Source organism: Moschus berezovskii, chromosome 1 (genome assembly GCF_049115385.1).
Source record: "Moschus berezovskii isolate FMDL1 chromosome 1, NW_MosBer_1.0, whole genome shotgun sequence".
Taxonomy (NCBI): domain Eukaryota; kingdom Metazoa; phylum Chordata; class Mammalia; order Artiodactyla; family Moschidae; genus Moschus; species Moschus berezovskii.
In genome coordinates this window covers 109497610-109522028 of record NC_142460.1, presented here as the reverse complement: position 1 = coordinate 109522028, position 24419 = coordinate 109497610, and the positions used below count along the sequence as shown (strand labels likewise).

The 24419-nt window shown below is 36.0% G+C and overlaps 1 protein-coding gene across 7 annotated transcripts in view; it reads right to left on the bottom strand.

The window, feature by feature from the left end:
* Positions 1-24419, bottom strand: part of PEX5L (peroxisomal biogenesis factor 5 like) — a 219359-nt gene that overhangs the window by 123437 nt on the left and 71503 nt on the right. For 3 of the 7 annotated variants that reach the window (XM_088838890.1, XM_088838891.1, XM_088838894.1), the window contains exons 3-4: positions 16829-16933; positions 6444-6555 (exon numbers count right to left, since the gene is read on the bottom strand). In XM_088838890.1, the coding sequence (XP_088695016.1) occupies positions 6444-6555; positions 16829-16933 (217 nt within the window). Of the gene's footprint in view, positions 1-6443; positions 6556-14832; positions 14854-16828; positions 16934-19200; positions 19267-24419 lie in introns of those variants that run through there. The other 4 variants (XM_088838892.1, XM_088838899.1, XM_088838888.1 and 1 more) reach the window with 3 other exon arrangements.

Sequence of the window (24419 nt, the reverse complement as noted above, 5' to 3'; positions counted from 1 at the left end):
AGGGAGAGGGAGGGAGGGGAGGGAGAGAGGGGGAGAGAGGGAGAGGGGGAGAGGGGGAGAGGGGGAGAGGGAGAGGGAGGGAGAGGAAGGGAGAGGGGGAGAGAGGGGGAGAGGGAGGGAGACTAAGAGATGGTGGTGGTGGCGGGGGGTGGAGAGAGAAGGAAACAGAAAGTGACTTGACGATGCTATGCTGTTGACTTCAGAGATGGAATATGGGGCCACAGGCCAAGGAAGTCATGGTACCATCTAGAAGCTGGAAAAGGCAAGGTAATGAATTCTCCTTTAGAGCCTCCAGAAAGAATAGAGCCCCCATGATACCTTGATTTTAGGATAGCTGATTTCCAGAATTACAGGATAATAAATTTGTATTGTTTTAAGCCACTGAATTTGTAGCAATCTGTTACAGCAACAATAAGAAACTAATACAGCTGGTAGATCAGTGTCCATACAGGATTCAAACACGGTTCCATCATCCCCAAGCCCATGCTCTTCACCACTCTCTAGACTTTATGTGAACTTGGAGGCAATGTGCTGACTCCATTGATGTGGCTTTGATTAGTTTTTGTTTAGCTACCACTTATTTGCCAGTTTGGGTAGTCTGAGGGAATAAATAGTTGGCAATCTCAAAAACTTTTTTGTTGGATAACTTAATTCCATTGGGTGGAATTTCCTGAAGTTAGAAGATGTGACATATTATACAAGTTTTGTTTCCATCTATCTCAAGGACACTTGATTGAAAATCACAACCTATTGAACTGGAAGGCTCCTACAGGGCACTGAAGATGTTTATGAATACAAGATTATTTGAGCCCTGGGAGGTGAGGCTGCTTAGAACAGTTTGGGCAAAATAGCACCTATTATGAAGCACTGATTTGATACTTTAATGGGAAGTCCAAGGGTATTAACACCACTACTGTATAATGAGCCTAGATTTTTAGTGACTTTCTCTAAAGGAATAAACCTACAGGGAGTGGTCAGAGAGGACTGACCGTGGGCAGTCTTGACTGGGGCAGTCACAGAACATGCCATAGGGGGCCGAAGGGTTTTCTGTTCTGATCTGTAAGTTACTCTGGCATTTTAGAAAACATGGGGTTACTTAGCAAACTCCTTTAGGAAGGATTTTGCTAGTGATGTCAAATAGATAAATTGGACTTAAATAATCAACCAACTCTTGCCTTTTTATTGGAATACATAATTAAAGCTACTTCCCAAATTTCTAAGTTCTGTAAAGAGGCATGCCATTGGATTCACCGCTATTTGGGCTTTATATATGTATATTTGGGAGACTTCCCTGGTAGTCCAGTGGTTAAGACTCTGTGCTCCTAATGCAAGGGGTGTGGGGAGCTAGATCCTGCATGCCGCAACTAAGACCCAGTGCAGCCAAATTAGTTTAAAGAAATGTATTTGGAAAAATTACACTAATTTTGCAATTAAGATATTTAATTAGGTGGCTGTGATGGCATTGTGAACTTTGTTAAGGATATTTTTCCTGTATATATAGTGATCTACTCTTTGATAGATATATAGGTCCCTTACCAAGGAGTAATATTAGTTTTTAAACTATGAAAAATATTTCTTCTATAGTAACTATCCATATAATAGCTCAAGATTTTAGATAATTTTTTCAGGTTATATACATTGATAAATGCAAACAAAGGACACCCTGTTCTTCTTGCTTTTTAGAAAAGAGCTTTTCCTCTACTTTGACATATATCAAATTTTGGGGGAGATTACAGGATAAGACATTATTTGCAAGTTTTATAGAATTACTTGTCTTAGAATATAATTATCATCTTAAAAATATCTGTTTTCCAGTCACTTTCAGATATATGCATTGGTGTATAATATGTATTTATTTGCCATTTAAAAATCAAGAATGTTAGTAATCATGGCCTACCTAGCATTTACCAGCTGAGCCACAAGGGAAGCCCCTAGGTTGGCTTAAAACTCAACATTCAGAAAACTAAGATCATAGAATCTGGTCCCATAACTTCATGGCAAATAGATGGGGAAACAATGGAAACAGTGAGAGACTAGTTTCTTGGACTCCAAAAATCACTGCAGATTGTGACTGCTGCTGTGAAATTAAAAGATGCTTGCTCCTTGGTAGAAAAGCTATGACCAGCTTAGACAGCATATTAAAAAGCAGAGATATTACTTTACCAACAAAGATCTGTCTAGTCAAGGCTATGGTTTTTCCAGTAGTCACTTATGGATGTGAGAGTTGGACTATAAAGAAAGCTGAGAACTGTGGTGTCGGAGAAGAATCTTGAGTCCCTTGGACTGCAAAGAGATCCAACCAGTTAATCCTACAGGAAATCAGTCCTGAATATTCATTGGAAGGACTGATGCCGAAGCGGAAACTCCAATACTTTGGCCACCTGATGCGAAGAACTGACTCATTTGAAAAGACCCTGATGCTGGGAAAGATTGAAGTTGGGAGGAGAAGGGGATGACAGAGGATAAGATGGTTGGATGGCATTACCGATGTGAGGGACATGAGTCTGAGCAAGCTCCGGGATTTGGTGATGGACAGGGAAGCCTGGTGTGCTGCAGTCCATGGGGTCGCAGACAGTTGGACATGACTGAGCGACTGAACTGAACTGAACCTACCATTTAAGGATACAGTTTGAGAGGGCCAAGGAATTAACTAACTAGATTACAAATGAGTAAAAGACAATTTAGAAAGTTAATGGCCCCCAAATGGAATAGAAAACGTCCTTATTTGATCAACTTGAAGTTATCATCATTGGATGACAGAAGTTAATCCTAATATAGAAACAATCAGAAAGTAAAAAACAAAAATGAAATACATAGGAACAAAATTATCTATAACTTTCATGAGGTAGAAAGTTATCTATAACTTTCATGCGGTAGAAGATTGATATGTTCTTTTAGGGTCAGAGAGAAAAAAAACCTGTCATTTGACTGACTTTTGGAAGAGGTAATTCCTATATTGTTTACTCTGTGTTATTTTATATAAGAACTATATTCCTTATATATTTAAGGAGTTGTCAAGATGGTGGCACACTAGATTTATTTTTTCACTGGAAGAAAATGCCAAGTATAAAACCTCTCATCTTAATACAGTTCTTCTTGATATGGTTCTTCAAATTTCTCTTTGATTGACTTAGTACAACTTGCAGCAGGTTTCCCCCATATTTTACTACAAGATTGTGTACTATCCATTCATGAAATGTAAAGACATATATAATGTTTGGGATGTGATAGACAGTGTTCACTGTCTGTCCTGATTTTGCAATGTAATTTCAAACTATTTTATAAAATGATGATGTTCCATTTAAAATGACTATTTATTAAAAATTTGGACAGAAGATGATAATTGTACCTTTGGCCTAGAAACTTTAGCTATAAAATTATCGTACCACATTAGAATTCTTTCCAAGGTGTTTGTATGCTAAAACTTTTCCTTTTTAAAAAATGTATAATAATGTGAATTGTGTTGCATATTGAGATATAAACTGTGGGTTTGTAATAATTTAAAAAAGAACTATAATCCTTAGGGACTGACAAAAACATATGGTTTCTCCCTTGAAATATATTTTTAAGATTAAAAACATACTCTCAAATGAGAGTCTTCCTTAAGGATAAAAGTCTGTGTGACCCAGATGCACTGAGTGCTAAGGCTGAGAAATGAAAAACCTACAGTCTCAACATACATTTCCGAACCTCTTACTTTGGAGGGTGTTATGGATCAAACTGTGTCCTCCCCAAAACTTATATGTTGAAGTTTTAACCCCCAGTACCTCAGAATGTAACTTTATTTGGAAACAGGGCCATTGGAGGTGTAATTAGTTGAGTCAGATTGGAGGAGGGTGGGTTCCTAATAAAGAGAGGGCTTCCCTGATAGCTCAGCTGGTAGAGAATCTGCCTGCAGTGCAGGAGACCTTGGTTCTATTCCTGGGTCGGGAGGCTCTGCTGGAGAAGGGATAGGCTACCCACTCCAGTATTCTGGCCTGGAGAATCCCATGGACTGTAAAGTCCATGGGGTCGCAAAGAGTTGGACATGACTGAGCAACTTTCACTAATAAAGAGAGGAACTTTGGACACAGAGACTGCATGTGTACTGGGGGGACATGCACACATGTCGTGTGAAGATTAGAGCTATGCTGCCACAAACTCAAGAGCTACCAGAAGCCAGGAGAGAGGGCTAGAGCAGATCCTTCCCAAGTACCTTCAGAGGGAGTATGGTCCTGCTGACATTTTCTTTCGAACTGTGAGACAACAAATCTCTGCTGTTTAATCCACTCATTTTGTGGTATTTTGTCATTGCAGTCCTAGGAAACTGATACAGAAGGTAATACTATAGGTACTGGGATCGCAAGAAGTTACACGTGCTTTTGATTTTTTTCCTCCAGTATCTCACAGGGCTCTCTGTTATATGTCAGAAAAATCGAGGTGAAAGGCAGCTTTTGAGTTGGAAATTATGTTGCTCTCTCTGGTGAGTCCTTCCTTTGCAACTTAGTCCTTTCATCATGGGGAGATGCAGAGGGTACTGGAATCAAGATCTGAGAATTATGCTTTGTAGCTTTTTCCTATTGCCTAGAAAATCCCATGGACGGAGGAGCCTGGTAGGCTGCAGTCCGTGGGGTCGCTAAGGGTCGGACATGACTGAGCGACTTCACTTTCACTTTTCACTTTCACACGTTGGAGAAGGAAATGGCAACCCACTCCAGTGTTCTTGCCTGGAGAATCCCAGGGATGGGGGAGCCTGGTGGGCTTCCGTCTATGGGGTCACACAGAGTCGGACATGACTGAAGTGACTTAGCAGCAGCAGCAGCAGCAGCAGCTTTTTCCTAGAACAGCAGGAATTTCTCAGTGTATCCACTCTCATGGATTTTCTTGCAATTAGAGACACAGGCTTCTCTGTATTTTTCTTAGGGTTAGCTCAGTTTTGGGGCAGTGAGCTCCAGTTTCATAGAAAAGAAGGATTAAGCTGATCTGATAGGATCTGAACTTGTCCTGCCTAAAATGTACCAAGTACAATTTTATTTGCTTGACTACTGAAAGTGATAGCTGAATTTGGAAAATGATTGCTTTGGTGTGACATGACGAAAGTCACTGCATTTGTAAAGGGAAGTGTTGTTGGTGTACTGTTTTCACCCGCTATCTCACAGTGATGGTAACATCCGTTAGAGCTGACATGGTGTTAGCACTTACATAGATTGCTTCATTTAATCTTTCCAAGTAACCTATGAGATATAGATCTTACTGTTATTAGACAGATGAGGAAACAGACTTAGTTATGCAACTTGCCCAAGGACAGAGAGCTGCTAAGTGGCAGAGCTCGGGTGGAAATCACAAAGTTTAACTCCAGAGACTGTAGGCTACACTCCCACATAAAGTTCCGCTGTCTTGTTTTAGTTACTTTTATTTTTGTAATTTTTTAGCATTTCTTAAAAACCACAATTTCCTTCATCTGTGATTTTCCTCACTTACTTAAAAGTATGATAAAACTATGCCAGGAAGCAGCCAGCTGAGGACATGATGGGGAAATGAAACTTTAAACAAGACAGTCTGTAATTATCCTCTCCTTTCCCCTTTAAATTCTCTCCTGCAACCCAGCATAACCTTTCTTCTTTGATTCTGGACATCATTCTTTCATCCTTATTTGAACAACATGCCTGTGAATGTGAATGATGATTGAATGAAATCAATGCAGAAAGGCTGCCACTGAATCAGAAGGTGAAAAGCAGTTTTTGAGTCAAATTTGTTGTGGCCTCAAAGTAAGCAGAACTTAGGTGACTTAGTTTTCACATCAGTGAGAGCTGTTAAATGCAGAGGATGCTGGAGAAGGTGTGATTGATACACTGGTATCCTGTATTCACTCATTGGATGACTACTTATTAGTCCCTACACAGATAGTTTAGTTTGAATACATTTAATTCCAGAACAGTGTTCAAATAAATTCTTGTAAGAAGGTAATTCTTGGTTACTTCTTACAAGTAACCCATTTATATGACAACAAATGAAATTGTCTCAGTAATATACCAGGTCTCTAGGACATTTTAATTGTCATTTCAATCCACTTGAAAGGGTTGCCTATATTTTTATTTTACTAGACTTTCTCATACAAAATATTTCTATCCAGAACTTGAAAACACCTTACTCTGAAAGAAACACTTTTGTTTTAAAGATTTCCTATATGATGTGACTTGAGATGCAATGATGTAAATATGAAAATTGGCACTGAAAAATGATTCATTGCTAATAGTGGTACTCTAATGTTCAACAAAATTGGTTGGATAATATCCATTGGAGTTTCTTATATAAACAGAAGTGATTAACTGGTTTATGTTGAAATAAAGTTTCATTTGGTTGCAAACATGATTCTCCACTTAAAATGCGTTGTGGAAAGAAATGTGCATTTTTCTACTGTGAAAATTAACTACTTGAGGATAAGTTAAAAGTGAAAGAATTACCGGCTGTGTTGGACGTTACTGGCCTTGCTATTGCCTCCGATTTGGTTTCACAGAGAAAGTCATCGATGGAGGGACTCAGGAGGGGTCTGCTTTCTTGCTGTTCATTCACCAGCTGAGAACAAATGAACACAGGTGTCAAAGGGCTTTGTCAAAGTCCAGAATCAGATGAATTAAAATGTAGCCTTGCAACAAAATAGGAATAGCAAGCCTTCCAAAAAATCAATCAATAAATAATGGGTAGGGACAAGAAAGGAAAAAAAAAGTCAAGGAATGGGGAATAAGCCTTTTAGCACTGTCATATTTTTGATGCAGCCAACTTTACTTTTTAAAGCTCAAGCTTTTTTTCTCCTCCTAGAATGGTTTCAGAATTATTCTCTAATTTCACTATGTAGAATGTGACACCTATGGAATCATAGTTCCTGAGGGCCAACCTCACTTTTCACTTGGCCAAAAAGCTTTTACTGAGACCTGGAACAGTGACTTCAGAACTTGAGGTGACACATTCTGGTTAGGACTGGTCCGTCACTGCTGTAAGAGCACACACACGCACAGAGATCCGCGTGTATGGAATAAATGCTCTTTTTCTCCCTCTCTTAAAAAGCTCAAATCACCGAAAGGTATACAACGTCCCTTACATTTCCTTGGAATTCTTTTATGCAAATATTTTGAGAGAGTAGAAAATACTGCTATGTTAACTTGATATATATATCAAATATATATATATTTGTGAAAATCTGCATGTAAAGTAGATTTCAGTCAATTCAATTCAATTGGATTATTCTCTAATTTAAGAAATCTTTCAGTTTGGTATTTATTAGGTCTCATTATCAGTGGCAGCCAACTATTTACTTCCAGTTATTCTGCACTTCTTTGAATCCAAACATACTTAAGTTCTGTTTCTATGGTTAAGGGAAAAATTACACGTAAGATACACAAGTGGTTAGCCCCTGAGTGAACCGTCCTAGTTTCCTGGGAGTTTCTATCTTGGCCTTTCTTAAAATGGGCATAGTCATCTAGTTTTCTACTTGTTATAAGAAAAAGATGTGCCAAAAATCTCTAGATTTTTGAAATGCTTATTTGCAAGGCTATATTTTAGGAGACACATAAAATAATAAATGAACTGCTTTGAAGTATTGCCAAATCAAAATATGTTCTATGACTCACTTTCACTTCATTATTTCTCTGGCAGTGTTAGTGGTATTATAGCTTAGAGCTTATGAACAATGACAAGAGACTTAAATAATGATAAATGTGGGAAGAAAAATGCAATTCTATCATTGGAGAAGGAGGAATACGGAAACATTCAGTGATTATTTGGGGATGAAAACCAAGAGGCACCTTTAGTAATTTTACACATTCATGCTATTAGCATAGATAAATCTCAGATCTTCACTACAGTCTAAATTTTGACATAATGTTGGCAATTTAATTTTCATACATATTAATTTGTACATTTTATCCAGGGCCCTTGATGCTTTTGAGATGTGGTGTTGGAGAAGACTCTTGAAAGTCCCTTGGACTGCAAGGAGATCCAACCAGTCCATTCTAAAGGAGATCAATCCTGGGTGTTCATTGGAAGGACTGATGCTAAAGCCGAAACTGCGATACTTTGGCCACCTCATGTGACGAGTTGACTCACTGGAAAAGACTCTGATGCTGGGAAAGGTTGGGGATGGGAGGAGAAGGGGACGACAGAGAATGAGGTGGCTGGATGGCATCACCGACTCGATGGACATGAGTTTGAGTGAACTCCGGGAGTTGGTGATGGACAGGGAGGCCTGGCGTGCTGTGATTCATGGGGTCTCGGAGAGTCAGACACGACTGAGCAACTGAACTGGACTGAACTGAACTGAAGAATTAAGAATGCTCATTTTCTTTTGGTGTTAAAGTTACAGAGATAGAAAAAATTTTAATTATTGTAAGTTTTAATATTACTGTGTATGTGATGGGTTAGTCACTAAGTCATGTCCGACTCTTTTGTGACCCCATGGACTGTAGCCTGGTCAGGCTCCCCTGTCCATGGGATTCTCCAGGAAAGAATACTAGAGTGGCTTGCCATCTCCTCCTCCAGGGGATGTGTATAAAGACTTACAGATTTCTGTTAGTTATCTGAGGTCTGTGTTGGTAGCGACCTTTCTGGGGAATGCTGAGCTTCTTTGCATTTTGTCTTCTGAATTTGAACATTCTTAGATATCACCCATCCTATTTAAATAAAATTTTTTTTAATGTTGAGGGACTATGGGTCTTTCATGTTTCTGGGATAAAATATATTAGGATTTTTGTAAATGCCATGGTTCATGCCAGCTCTTCTGAAAGTGTGATTAGTTTTCCAGGATCTGTTTTTAATTTATAAGTAGTTCATGTAAAAACTGTGTTAACACAATTTCTTGAAGAACTATATATTAATGTATATTTCTTGGTAGAACTTGCCCTTTTAACTCTATGTACTTAGTGTAATGAACCCATCTAGTAGGATATCACCATAGCGATGTGGTTCTGATGTTACAACAATGCCTACCTGTAGGCTGTGTCATTCTCATGGCTGTCAAATGAAAGCTGGATTCTGCTGTGCTATAAACATCATGGAAGATGAAGGTCACCATCAAATATGACCCCGTGCTATACTCATAGAATTACTTGTAACAGGCTTACATTTATTATGTTGTGCATTCTGATCACTAGGTCTTATTGACCTAGGTTAAAGTGAAAATGTGCAAAAACTCAATACAACCTTGACTTTAAAATATGTATAAATATGTGTTGTGATGTCATAACTCTCTTTGTTAGCCATTATTTCTCTGAAGAAGTCTGATTTTGTTGATAGATAACTAAGAAAATTTATTCTCTTAGTCATGGTTTTGAGAAATATCAATTATTACGTAAAGATACATAGGTTTATATTTGCACAAAACCCTCTTTATACTTTTTCTTTACTTTGGATACAATTAAATTCCTTTGGAAATAAAAGGACTATTTCCAAAGGGAATTTAGACCTAGATTATCTATAGTTTCAGAAGACCAGGGTATTAGATTTCTGTAGGTACTTTAGTTGTAAACACTGAAAAATTACAATCTAAATTTGATAAAAGTATTCAAGAAAGTAAGACCTTTCCACATAAATATCTAAATGGAAAAATAAAGGAAAGGATAATTAATCCTTTTTAGGCATTAAAGGCATTTTTAAGACATTTTTAGGCATTTAAAGACTTCTAAGACATTTTTTAGGCATCTGCTTTATCAGAGGTAATAGTATTTTATTTATTTTCTGAGTCTCTCTTCTTATTCAAACTTCAGGCTTATTGTCTAGAAAAAGAACTTCTAGCACTCGGATTTTTTCAGCATAGGAAGAACAGCAAAGAGAAGGTGGTTTAAAGAGAACCTAGGCAGCCCAAGACTAAGGTGTGACTTTTCCTTATAAGGACTTTTTCATACCTACTGTCTTATTTATGACCATATTTCACCCCTGCACTGGAGTTGTTACATCTGTCCCATTCTCATAATTGAGCTCTTCCTGTGACTTCCTTCCATAGATACATATCAAAGAGGAAACTTCACATGACGTTCTGAGTCTGCTTTGCAAGCTAGAGTACAGTGTAGCTGTCAGAAAATGCTGAGCTTGGAGTAGGGAATTGAGGCAGGGCTCAGGTCTACTCACAAAACTGTGATTTGGAAATAGTCCTTTTATTTTCAAAGGAATTTAATTGTATCCAAAGCAGAGGATGAAGGGCCCGATTTCAGATTGCATGGAAAGGTAATTTGGGAGCTGAAAGTTTTTTGGTTCTGATTGAGATATGGAAGATGAAACAGGAGATATCATGAAAGACACCTTTTCTTGTAAGTTCTGAGGTCAGAGGCTATGTCTCATATCCTTCACAACTTTGAATAGAATGTCTTTATATAAAAGGGGCTCAATCAATGGCTACCAAATAAAAATCTCTCTAAAAAAGTCCTATTCTGAACTGTATCTTCAGTTGGATGAATTTAAAAATCATTATTTTATCCATATTTAGCCCCATTTTATTTTTATTTGTATAGATAAGAATGACTTTTCACATGCCCCTCTCCTGATTTTCAAATAAATGTATGGCTTTCCTGTGGTGACTTGAGAATAAGCTAACCTTTTAGGTCCTAAAGGAATATTGTAAATGAACTGAACCCCCAAATAGTTCCCCTAAGCTTTACTTCCAAATAGTATATCATTTATTCTGTCTCTATTCGTTGGTAGGATATAGGTTATTGACTTTCTCTTAGAATTACTTCCTTCAGTTTGAAAATACTTTATGAACTTACCTCATTTCATCCTTTTGGCACAGATATTGATGTTATAAAATAATAAAAGATGAGGCAGAAGGGTTCCAGTTTTTTTTTTTTAATACTGAGTTGGAGTGATTCAATCTGGGTTCAATCAGATCAAAACTGAGTTAAAATGACCCACTTCATTAGTCACTAAAGACCTTTGTCTCAAATTTACATTTAAAATTTTCCTTTATTATCCTTTGTCCTCTTCTCAATATTTAGATTACTTCAAAGGCCTTTCTAGTGGTTTTAGAATCTAATTTCTCTTTCAGGACTCCAGTCTATTGATACATTATCTGGTAACCTTTTTCAGCGCTAAGTAGTGAGTGCGTTTTTACAGCATCTCCATGTTCCCACACTTTATCTAGTTTTATAACCTTGGTTCTATCTGTTTTCCTCCCTCTATACTATAGTCTTTTCAAAGGTAGAGACTTTATCCAATTAATTTTTGTGTCTCATTTAGAAATTTAATAAATGTTGGCTGATTTTATACAGCCCAGCTGAATGGTGACTTGTACAAAAGAATGATCGCATGGGCTTTCTCATTTTTGTATTGGGCTTGATCAACTCAGAGAGAGGCCAGTGGTCCTCAGAAATGTTTACTAAAAAAAAAAAAAAAAAGAAATGTTTACTAAATTCCTGGCAAATTTTAAGCCACAAATCTGAGTCCATTTTTCTCCACTGTCACATCACTAAAATGCATGGAAACCTAGAAGTACATAAAGGAACATTTCCAAATGCAAGGCTTCTACCAGTAAGTCCAAAATGCAGAGTGAATTCTTAATAAGAAAAACTGAAATAAAGGCATGGACCTGCCTCATTGAATCTTTGGAAGCAGGACATGGACCAATGCAAATGTGAAGCCGGTGGCACTTCAAGAAATAACACTACTATCTCACTCAGGGATTTTAAATCAGAGATATAAATTTGGAGATTTTGAGGGAAAACTCTTACATGATCAATGGACATGGAAACAAAAGGAAACAGAAGTAAGAAGACAGGTGAGAACTTGCCTGTAGGAGCTTTTTGTCACTCAGAATTCAAAAGCCTATTGAACTTTTACACCTTCCTTGTAATCATAGGTTGTAAATGACATATTCAGTCAAATGCCTTCAACTTACTTATGACTCAGACCAGTCAGTTGATGTGACTACTAGTAGCCACTCAGGACCAAATTGGTTCTTATTTTATATCAATACTGTGTTCAGTGTTGAGCAAAATGCAGACAATATTACCCAGCTTTAATGAATTATTGTCTGTTTTAAAACTTTATCTAAAAATGCATTTTTCTTAGTTCAACTTGAATTTCCTTAATATAAATGTTAAAAATTAAAATATTAAATTAAAATTAAATTATTATCTGATCTAAGGAGAGTATTTTGTTTTTAAATACTGCCTGCTACTTAAGCTCCAGTGCATTAAAGATAGCTTATTTTGTGACTTAGGTCTAAGTTTATTTATCTTTAAATAATATATTGTTTAGGTGTTTCATTAAAAAATAGAGAGCTAAAGTTTGTGATAGCTTATGTTACTAAGAATTAACTCCAAATTCAAATACATTTTAGATGACAAACCAAGATCTGTAAAGGGTATTATTTTTCTATAATTTTACACTTTAGATTGATAATCTTAATCTTTTGTTTTAAAGTAAAATATTCTGTTTTTTTTAAACATTTTAGTACTTAAAGAATACTTTTAAGTTAAAACATTGAAGCTAATAAAGAATAGTTAACAAATATCTCATATTTATAATGTTGATTAAAAATTTGTAAAAATATACGTCTTTTTAACCTTATTTAAATGATAGAAAAAATTGATTGCTTTGTTTTTATATAAATAAAAATACAAATATGTTTTTAATAGATACATCTTTATACATTTTGAAAATTCCTTTATTATTTGTACTCTCTTGATTAAAAGTATATGTCATTTGTTAAGTAGATTTTGTTCATAATTTTGTAATTAAACTGTGTATAGCTTTATTAGTCCTATCCAAGATTTGAAATGTGTGCAAAGCCCATCAAAATAGTCTCCATATTAAAACTAAACTGACTCAATCCATTGAAAAGATGAAACAACTAAATCATTACTATGTACCCTGTAAGTATTCAGCCTTTGAAGGCTTTGTGACAGTAACTCTGCCACCTGATGGAATTAATTTATGAGCTAATAGTACTAATGGCCCTGCCCCATCTCTTTTTCTATAATGGGTCCCAGTGGAATCTGCCTGTAAAGGATAGTCATGTGATAATTTTCAACTCTTTGACTTGCTATAAATGCCAACTGATTGACTACAAATATTTTCCTGCCAGGATAGTTAAAGCCTTGTAAAACGTGAATCTATTCATGGGGAAATGAACAATTACTGTTTATAACTTGGGTAATACTACTATCAAAGCCAGACAGAGAATATAATTAAAGAAACTGTTTCAAGTTAGTGATAGAAAATCCAAACAAGGCTGTATTTAGCAATCTTGTGAGTATTTTTCCAATTAAGGACATTACTCTGTCTTTATCAGATACAAAATTAAATCAATATTGAAGTGGGGACAGATAGGAAAACAAAGGCTGAGTTAAAAAAAAAAAATTCCCTTGACCCAAAGAGGTCTGCAACATATAGTTTTGAGACACAGCAGAAAATGAATTGGCTGTACCTTGCTAACAAAAGTATTCAATACCAGGGCAGGTGGCTGAAATGAAAATTTCGAAGGTTCCTTATGAGAGAAAAGTATTCCCTAAAGCCATTTCATTCTCATAAAGAAGAATAAAAAATTTTCTATGATATACTCAATCTTCTGGTACATAGTTTTCCCATCTAGACTGAAACTGGATTTATTTACTCTATTACAGTCTGGAGTACTACTGTTCAATGGAAACATTAAATAATGAGAGCCTGGTAATTTAAAAATTTCTAGTAGCCAATTTAAAAACAGTAAAAAGAAACAGGTGAAATGATTTTAATAACATTTTATTTACCCCTGTATATCCAAAATATTATCATGTCAACGTGTAATCAATGTAAAAATTATTCATGTGATGTGCCTAGTTGCTCAGTCATCTCTGACTCTTTGCAACCCCATGGACTATAGCCCGCCAGGCATCTCTGTCCATGGGGATTCTCCAGGCAAGAATACCGGAGTGGGTTGCCATGCCTTCCTCCAGGGGATCTTCCCAACCCAGGGGTTGAACCCAGGTCTCCTGTATTGCAAGTGGATTCTTTACCATCTGACCCATCAGGGAAGCCTTAATTTGATAGTTTACATTATTTTTCTTTGGACAAAATCCTCAAAATCAGGTGTGTATTTTATACTTATAGCATATCTCAATTTGGGGTATCCACAACCATGTATGGGCTAGTGGCTACTGTATTGAATAGCATGAGTCTTTATTTCCTCCAAGAATTGATGGTTCACAGATTTTTTTCCTTCAAACCTCTCATCAATACACATTTGTTTCCATACTGTTTGATTTAAAGTGTTAGTCTAAGACAGAATGAACTTAAGCTTCTATGAAGAGCTTGACATATTGTTGGTAAAGAATTACTAATAAAATGAAACAAAAGAGCAATTCTCAGGGGTCAGACAATTTCTGAGTTCAGGTCACCTGGCCAACTCTTCTGTTTTCTTCAATTTGTTCAGTGTACTATAGCTGTCTTGACTGGAATATGCTTGGCTAGATCTCTCTAAAAGTAATCCTAGAATTACATAATAGAAAAATGCTTCAATATAAACTACACTTACCAATCTGTGGAATGAACAGTTACTAAACTAGTTAGGCACTCAGTGTTTCAAAGACTCATTCTGTATTTTATCAATTATGATTGTCCTGAAGACATTATTGAGACAGCAGCAATTAGCTTCTGACATTTCTGAAATCTGTGAATGAGCACCAGTAATGAAGATGAGTCAGTGTGTCCCGCAGTATGTAGCACTATGTCATAGGAGTTCTACAGGAGACACGGGACAGACATGTGTCAAGACACTAATACATTCACACACGATAACGAGTAAGAATGTGGTATGGTACACGGATTGGATGCTGTGGTTGCCATGAGAAGTACTCACTTTTTCAGATCATTCTGCTGCTTTTTGGCTTGTGCATGCCACTGGTGCATAGCAGGGAAGAAGCCACTTGTGTGTGGTGGAAAAAGTATATCAACTAATAAAATCGCATTTGACTGGGAAATAATTGTATCACAGCTGTCACAGGATTAATTTCACAAAATTATCAACACAATAGGTGCATTGCATTTTATGAATCAGAACTCTTCATTTGCTGATTCATAAATTAGCCAGTATGCAACAAGAATATGATGCATCAAAGAAAGCATTAGATCATCTTCATGCAGTAAAATTGTAACTATTACTTCAAAAACAGTCAATGCAACATTAGACAGGGATTAAAGAAGGAACTTGGTACACACAAATATTCTGAATATGAGAAAATGGTAATAACCACACTTTCTTTTCTGATTAAAAAAATCCAAATTCTTATTTTGCATTAAATTTAGTTTAGGTTATTGAGGTAATTTTGGACATTTGAAAAGGATTACCGGGCACTACAGCTTGTCCTAAATTCTGATGTCCTGAAATGATTTGTTGCAGCACAATAACGCCAACTGCAAATTTGGATAGGTCTTATCTACTGGTGAATATGGCTCTACCATTAGCCAAGAATTCCAAGTAGTTTTCACCTTCCATAGCATTTACCTGAGGAACCGTGGACTGTATATTTTGGACATGGATTCTCCAAAGGGCCAGAAATCAATGTAAAACTGTACATGTTTTACTATGTAAAGTAACTAAAGAATGGAGGCCTTGGTAAATATCAAGCAAATTTCTTTACAATGATTACTTGTGTCACTGGCAAGAAGCATCTCTTCTTTTGGATAAAACAAAACAAAAACCAAAAACTAAAAAAAAAAAAAAAAAAAACCTCACGATATAAGATTATTCCAAAGTCCTCGGAATCTTCAATAACTTTTATTATTCCATTTTGATGTAATATGTTATAATTTTCATTACTTACAACATAGTGTTTAGAATATAATAAAACCACACATGTTGGCAGCAGCTGGGGATGTGATCTGATGCTATTCTAAAAATAAGTTGCCATAATTTAGCTTTTGATATAAATGCTTTTCATGAGGAATTTAAATGGACATTTTTCTAAATTGAGACATGTTCATATAATTGGAACTGAATCACTGCACTTACTATTGCATTATGGAAAAAAAAAGAAATGTTTAATATAACAGTCTAATGTAAATTATAAGATAAATGCAAGTAAAAATATTTTGCATTTAAGAATTTAAAACTGATAGTTCCACAGCGTGGTGATGAGTATATTATACATATGTATGTGGATTTTACAGGGTGTTTCAAAAGTCCCTGAGGACATACAGGATTCACTCTCGGCATGTCTTTGCATACAAATGCAAACCTTTTTCTATACTTGTTATAATAAATGCTGAAAATGGCCCTCATATGCTTTTAATAGAGATGATATTTTTATTGCCAAGGTCACCAAATAGAAGAGGGATCACAAATGCCATTTTCTGCATGGGGACTCAGGGACTTCTGGCTCATTCCTGTAAATTAATCATCCACATAAATATGTATAGACATATATGTAGTATGCATAGTCACAACATAAATATATTTAACATTTAAGAAAATTTAGATATTCTACTGGTAAACTGACATATGTATGCAATATAAGTTGTATTTATCCAGAGGAATATTTTTTTGGTTGTTGTTGTTCAAATGTACCATTATCTTAATTGTACTTTCCCAAAGTTGTTAACAAGACTCCTTTATAAAGAAGCAACATGTTTTACTTGCACATACATTTTCTTTTCTTAACTAAAGTTGAGTAATGAAAATTAATATTCACGAATATGTAACTAAATGATGGAATTTTCATTTAAGTAATTTTGGTTTTCGTTTTATACTGTATAATTGTTTCATTGAAACTATGTTTTTTAAAAATTGGATCGAGTTAATGTTTTTTTTTTCTAGTTAAAAATCACAATATCTGATATATTAACATATGTCAGCTTCCTACAGGAACCCTAAGGGTCTGCCCACCTGTGATGTCATAGTAAGGAGGGGCTTTTCTTCAGCAGACTCCTCCCTCGGTATCTCCTTCATCACCATGGCAACAGCCTTATCTGCCGCCCTAGAGCCTTTTCCCTATAACAGTGAAATCAACAATGACTTGTGTCAGGAGAAATTTTTAACTTATTATTTATCACAAGATATTCTAATGTTTAAAGAGCAATTCAACATAAATGAAGAGGTAGGCTGCTGCAAGTGAATCTTGAGGCTTTTGGCTGAGGAGAAAACACATGAAATCTGAAAAAAGATTATTTGTGAACTTTTTAGTTAGCTACTTTTTCACCTTTACAGCTGACATATTAAATTATATTTAATTTTAACATAGTATTTTATATGTATAATATATTTTAAGGCAATTTACATGACATGACAATTTTTATAGCATTGATTTTAAAACACTATGGATTGCCTGTTATGTTCATTTAGAATTATTCCTGTATAATCTCTAAGTGTTTTAAATGATAGTAAGGAGTCTAGGATAGGGATTAGGATCAGGATCTCAGTGGAATTTTGCTGGGTGGTCTTTGGAGTCTGTCACTTTGGATTGGGCACAAAAAATGTGTCATAAAACCTCTAAAAATTCTTCAGCAGCCTAAAGTCATAGAAATTCACCCAGCTTGTTTATTTTGGGGAGGTGCTATCGAAAAAAATGCAACTCTCAATGTTCTTGAGATCAAAAAATGTTAATAGAATTTTAGAAATGTCTTTTAATTGGAGAATCTCATAAATCCACAGGTAAATAAAGGATGATTAATAATAGAGGCACTGATATACTGATATGTACAATTTTTTGGTCTCACACAAACATAATTATGGACTGTAAGGGGTATGCTGGCTTTCTATGGTTTTAGTTTACCAGATTATGTTTTTGAGGGTAGATAGGGCATAATAGAAAAAAAAAACAAAACAGAAAACAAAATATCACCTTCCCAACCCAATTAGCAACATCTCATACTATGTAAAAATTAAATCATCTTTAAGCACTTTAAAAACAAAAACTTCCACTGTCCTTGGTCTGTGGCCAGAGCCTCCCCGGAGAAAACAACCTTATACTAGGTACAATGTGAATATCTGTGTTGCAAATTTATGTAAAATACAGATGCAGCATACAGTGATACCATAGGCAAGGAAACAAAAATGGACATATGAGGGTCTGTTGTCTGAAAGGAAGTTAAGAGCGAGGGTCAATATTAACTCCAAAGATTAATAAATCTTGATAGTTTCTGTGCAACTAAAAAGGACAGCCTTACATTATTATCTTTGGTTTGCACAGGGCTTTAAGTATTTAGAAGGTAGGTTGACTCTAGGAAGCAGAACATCCATTTTTTCAAGCGTTGCCTTTCTAAAATGTAACGAGTGGCAGTTTTTATTTATGAGAACCAAGAAAAACTGTCTAGTTACTACATTTAAAACTGTGTGAATCTCTTTACCATGCTGAAAGCTTGTTTCTTTGGTTTATTAACTTAAGAACTAGCATTATTGAAAAATAATGTGTTCTTTCTACAATATAATATCAACTATTAGAGATTTTATTGAGCAGATATAACAGCAGTAATTTTCTTATTGTTCTGAAAAGTTTATATGGCTACAATGCTTAGATTAATTGAATTCTGGAAGAATAAAGGGAAACAGTGGTTAACTGCATAACAAATTGGGGTACATAATGATCCCAGGTTTTCCTTTAGTAAAACACTGTCATCTTCCTAATATACATACAGTTCTGAATTCTGGAAAATGATTCATGGCACTGCTAAGTTATTTGACGTTTTCAAAATGTAAAAATTACTTGGATAAAACATTATATACAATAAGCTCAGTATGTCTTTATAAGCTACACTCATTTACAAACTTTATATAGTTTAACATATTTATGCAGCGTATTTTTTCAAAAGAGCAAAATCATTTGTGAAGAATTCTTTCCATGCTCCGAGAAGTGTAATAATATAGCAATAAACAAAGTGGCATGCTTATATTAAATTCCTAATATATTTTAAAAACATATCTAATGTTACAAGTTATAATTTAGAAAATAATAATTCAGATTCTTTCCTTGGGCTAAGAAAAACAATCAATTGATAAGCATCTCAAAAAATTTCAGGTCAGTATTTCAATATACTATTTATTTGAAATGCTACCAATCCGTAAACTATGTATAGATATTTTTCACATGTGCAACTATAATAGCTAGAATTAGCAACGGACATGCCATTTCACTAAAACAAAACCAAACCAAAACAAAAATTAGTCCTTTCATGCTGAACTCTAGAACAAAGCAGTGGTCAGCTAGAAAGGATATATAATAAACACATGCGGTGCTTTTTATTTCTTGCAGAAAAACCCACCAAAGCCAGGGTCAGGTCACTTTTTTGAAGACAGTGCCACTTTTTCTTCAAGGTTACACCTACTACCTGAAAAAAGTCATGACACCCAGGTTAGTGCCTGCTAGCAACTTTGTTTCCTTTACAGCCTCTTGGCTTTTGAGTTATTACCCGATGAACTTCACTGTTTTGGAAGTGTGGTACAGCCCCAGAACAGAGTGGGAAGGTTGGCCATGTGACATGTCCACAGTTCCAGACAGAGTGTCTAAAACCACTGCCAAGTCATGTGAATGCACTTACATGTCAATGCAAGATCCCCCCAGGTCATATTGCCACCTCTACCTTAAAAATTATTATTATTATTTTTTACCTTAAAAATTAAAATCAAGATTTTATCTTAAAATCAAGCTGTGTTATTTCTGACTTGTCCATTTATCTTGTGGGATAATGCTTCTAGAATTCAGAACCTGGCAGGTAACTGAGTTGGCAATTCATGAAACTATACAACTTGGCTTATCAGCAGTTCTGTAGGGCTGACAGTAATACAACTGTGCAGGTTTTACTTTTCTTTTTTAAATTCAGTGACTTAAAACATTGTAAGAAAGAAATACACATCATTATTCATACTTCAAGATCAATTTTTTAAAATATAACTGCACCAAAAGATCAATATTAATCTATTATTTGAAACAACATGAGGACAGCAAAAAGGAAATATATACTGACTGTACACTTAAGCATATAAATGGATTTAGGTTACATTAAGTCAATATGCTTCTACATCATTCTAGCCACAACAGAAAAGAACAGTGAAACTTTTCAAGTTGATTATTACATCATGACACCCTCCAGAAATTATTTCAGCCCATTTCTTTTCAAATAATACTTCAAAATCACCTTCTTCCGCTTGCTCATTTAATCTCTTGAGATATTTTTGACTGTTTGGAAAACAGTATCAGCATAAAGGGAAATGTCTTTCATTTCGTGTGATTTGCTGGAGAAAATTCTTTGATTTTTTTTTAAAGTTTCTTTTATCAGTTTGTTTGTCCACAAATGAAGTATATAAAATAGTAGCTTTTCTAATAAATAATAATTCTTGAGAATGATCTTTTAATTTCTATTATAACACCAGGCATAAATGAATGAAACACAGGGAGGAGAGTAAGTGGCACTAACGTTTACTATGAAAACTCAATTTTGGCCCACTTTTGTTTTTTTAATATAGTATGTAAGAAACAGAGTGGATGGAGTTCTCCAGGCAAGAATACTGGAGTAGGGTGCCATTCCCTTCTCCATGGGAACTTCTGACCCAGAGATGGAACCCAGGTCTCCTGTATTGAAGGCGGATTCTGTTACTATCTGAGTCACCAGGGGAACCCTAGAAAACACTGGGTCACTGAATCTTAGCCTGGATATCAGGCTGTGAAGGTATCAGGTATCATCAGATGAGGTGCTGGCCCCAGGTCTGTCTTGCAGGGAAGGGATCTAACCTCTTTGGAGAAGCTACTGTGTGCTGAGCATGCTGCTGGGTGTTTTGCATGTTTTTATTGATTTGATCTTATGAGAACTCTGTGGGGTAGATGATATTATTGTCTTTGCTAGGCAGTTGTGGGCTTTGAGGCTCAGAGACGGTACAGTGTGATTGAGCCAAGGTCTCAGAGCTAATCCAGGACGGGAACCCAGACCTCCCTCCCAGCCTGTGTGCTTCCTTGTCTACCACTCTGTTCTCTCTCCATCTGGCTTTGTGGGCGGAAATGGTCAGTAATAATTAGCCACCCATAACTTCATTCATGAGCACATTTCTAAAAAAATGTGTTTGTTTCTACTATTTTCATAGAAAACCAACCTAAGCATCTCACATATACACACTTCTTTCTGTTCTGTAGATCTTAATGGAGTTTTAGCATTAGATCTTAATAAGTTTTAGCATCTCTCTAATTCTTTTTAAATGCTAACTCAATGCCACTAAGTGCCATGTTCACTAGAATTATCCTGAGATATATTTTGGACACATGAAATAAAGTAATTTCAGAGTGACTCAGTGCATCATCAGCAATTTTCTAGTTGCTGCTACTATGGAATTTGTGACTTAAACATCATTTTTATCATTGTTTTAAGGATAAACTACAATCAGGTTTACAAGTATGAATGCATTGAATATATTTCCTCATACATAACATATATGTAAGCAAATACCTGCCATTTGGATCATTTTAGCACAACTGTTTGAAATGAAATGATATTCAGTATTGCATATGTTGAAAATTATGTATCTCATAAGCTCCAGACCCTGGACTTACATGCACAAACTGGTCACAAAAAGGCTAATTTCTGATGGCTATTCTTATTGCTTATGTGCAGGACCGGGATAACCTTTTTCACTCGAGAAGGTAAATGTCATGGAAAGTGTCATGCTCTCTTCAAACTTCTCTTTCAACACAGGAAAATGTCAGAGCAATATTCCTTGAATGGTGGCGATCTCTGCCTACCACATTATGTCCTTTCCTAGTTGTGTGTTCCTGTAGATTTCTTCCAACATAGAGTAGGGCTCAAAACATTCTATTACAGTAACATTTAACTCATTCCCTTCTTCCCCTGTCAACCAAATGTTTTGTAAATTTTATTTTATTTATTTATTTTTTTTTTACAGAAAAATGTTTTATTTTTTAAATGCCAATAAATACAACATGTGTACAGTATGATAACAAAAGCTCCCCTCAAATATCCCAATCCCTTCCCCAAATATACACACCATGCCTCCCTCCTTGCTGATAACAGCAGTTAGCAAATGTGGAGCGTATTTTACAGACTTTTATCTATGCATCTACAAACATACACACACATACACAACTGTAATGGAGGATAGTGTTTTTGAATAAGATTATACAATGGCAAGCCACTCCAGTACTCTTTTTTTTTTTTTTTGAACAGAGGAAAATTTATGCGTCGAACCTGGACTGGTCACTTATGATAATATACATGCTACAATTCCATTCTCCCCAATCATTCCACCTTCACCCTCTCCCACAGAGTCCCAAAGACTGTTCTAAATGCCTATGTCTCTTTTGCAGTCTCTTATACAGGGTTCAGGTTACCATTTTTCTAAATTCCATATATATGCGTTAATATACAGTATTGATGTTCTTCTTTCTGGCTTACTTCACTCTGTATAATTGGCTCCAATTTCATCCACCTCATTAAAACTGATTCAAATGCATTCTTTTTGATGGCTGAGAAATACTCCATTGTGTATATGTACCAAAGCTTTCTTATCCATTCATCTGCAGATGGACATCTAGGTTGCTTCCATGTCCTGGCTATTATAAACAGTGCTGCAATGAACATTGGAGTACATGTGTCTCTTTCAATTCTGGTTTCCTCGGTGTGTATGCCCAGGAGTGCGATCGCTGGATCATATGGCAGTTCTATTTCCAGTTTTCTGAGGAATCTCCACACTGTTCTCCATAGTGGCTGTACTAGTTTGCATTCCCACCAACAGTGTAAGAGGGTTCCCTTCTCTCCACACCCTCTCCAGCACTTATTGCATGTAGACTTTTGGATAGCAGCCATTCTGACTGGTGTGAAATGGTATCTCATTGTGGTTTTGATTTGCATTTCTCTGATGATGAGGGATTTTAAATTTTAAAATCTACAAATAGAACTAAATCTGAACATACTGGTCAATTGTTGTTTCTAAACATCCTGAAGGAAGCACAGATCTGAATGTGAATAATTGGGAAGCACAGACCGAATTCTCTCTTTTCTTAGTCAGTGACTCATATGTGGAATTCACAAATCATAATAAATTCACCACTGGTTCAGTGATTTTGTTTATAGCTGGAAATAATGTGATTATTGATTCTTTATTAAGTGTAGTCAAGTTGCAGTAAAGAAATTGATACCTTTAGTTAAAATAATGTCACATGGCATTTAAAGGAAGGACATTTAGTTGATTCTCCATATCTTTCTTACTATCTTTTTTTGTTTTCATTGTAGCATTGTTTTTTTCCAGATGACTCTCCAAATCATCACCTTTGAAGTCTTCTGGTGTGAATGAGGACTGATTCTAATTACATTCTATGATATAACTCCCATGGGGCTCCCCTGGTGGCTCAGTTGGTAAAGAATCTGCCTGCCAGGCAGGAGACCCCGGCTCGATCCCTGGATCGGGAAGATCCCCTGGAGAGGGAATGAGGGAATGGCAAACCACTCTAGCATTCTTGCTTGGTAAATCAAGAATTTACCAGTCCCATGCACAGAGGAGCCTGGTGGACTATAGTTCATGGGGTTGCAAGAGTCAGACACAACTTAGCAACTAAACCACTACCATATAACTCCTATATCTTCAGTTTGTGTTATTGGACACTTTTTGCTGTATGTGGTGCATGTGTATGTGGTGATGGAAGAGCCATGGACAACAGTCTCTTTAATTCTAAACCTCCACACATGAAACTCACTGGGATTTTAAGTATGCACACTCACTGTCCTCGGCCTGAATGACTGCTGCAGGGGGTCTTCATGACTTTTATAGGTCCTCAAACTTTTGCTTTCATGGGACCCTTTTTCCATAAAAAATGTATTTTATGACTAAGCTATATCAAGAAAAACATAATCCAGACCAGATTTGTTATTAATATTACAAATTCCTTATTAAATAGTCATTTGAGGGATTCTGATTTTTAAGAAAGAGAAAATGAAAGTATTTTTACGGGTCCTTAAGAGTATCTTGGGCCTTTTGAATTGTGTTCACTGTTCCTGGTATGTAAGTTGACCCTGGGTTACTGTCTTCTCAATAGTCAGGGTGCTGTCCCTGGAGCTGCTCTCTCTCCCACCTCTGGGTGGCCCATTTTGGCAGCGACTGCTTCCACCACCTCCTCAGCACTTCCATCACAGCTGTTCCTGTCCTAACAGATCCCTTAACCACCACTCTTGCTCTTACCATTCTTATTAGCATTCAAAGAATCTCCCCTAAAAGCACTCAGAAATCATAATGGGTGCCCAACCAGTAGCTCTCATCTTGTAGTTCTTAAAACACACTCAGAAAACTTGGAACATTTAGTCCTGAAGCAGAACACACTGGTGTGTAAAACTGATGGTGACTCTTAAAATGCTATCTCTCCCCAGAAAATTAGGCCTCAGCACTTTTGTCTCTCCTACCTCAGAGTGTCTTCTTGACCATCCAAGAGTACTTTTGAGGAAGCGAGTCAATAGCTCTTATTTAAAAAAACAAATCAGCCTTCAGT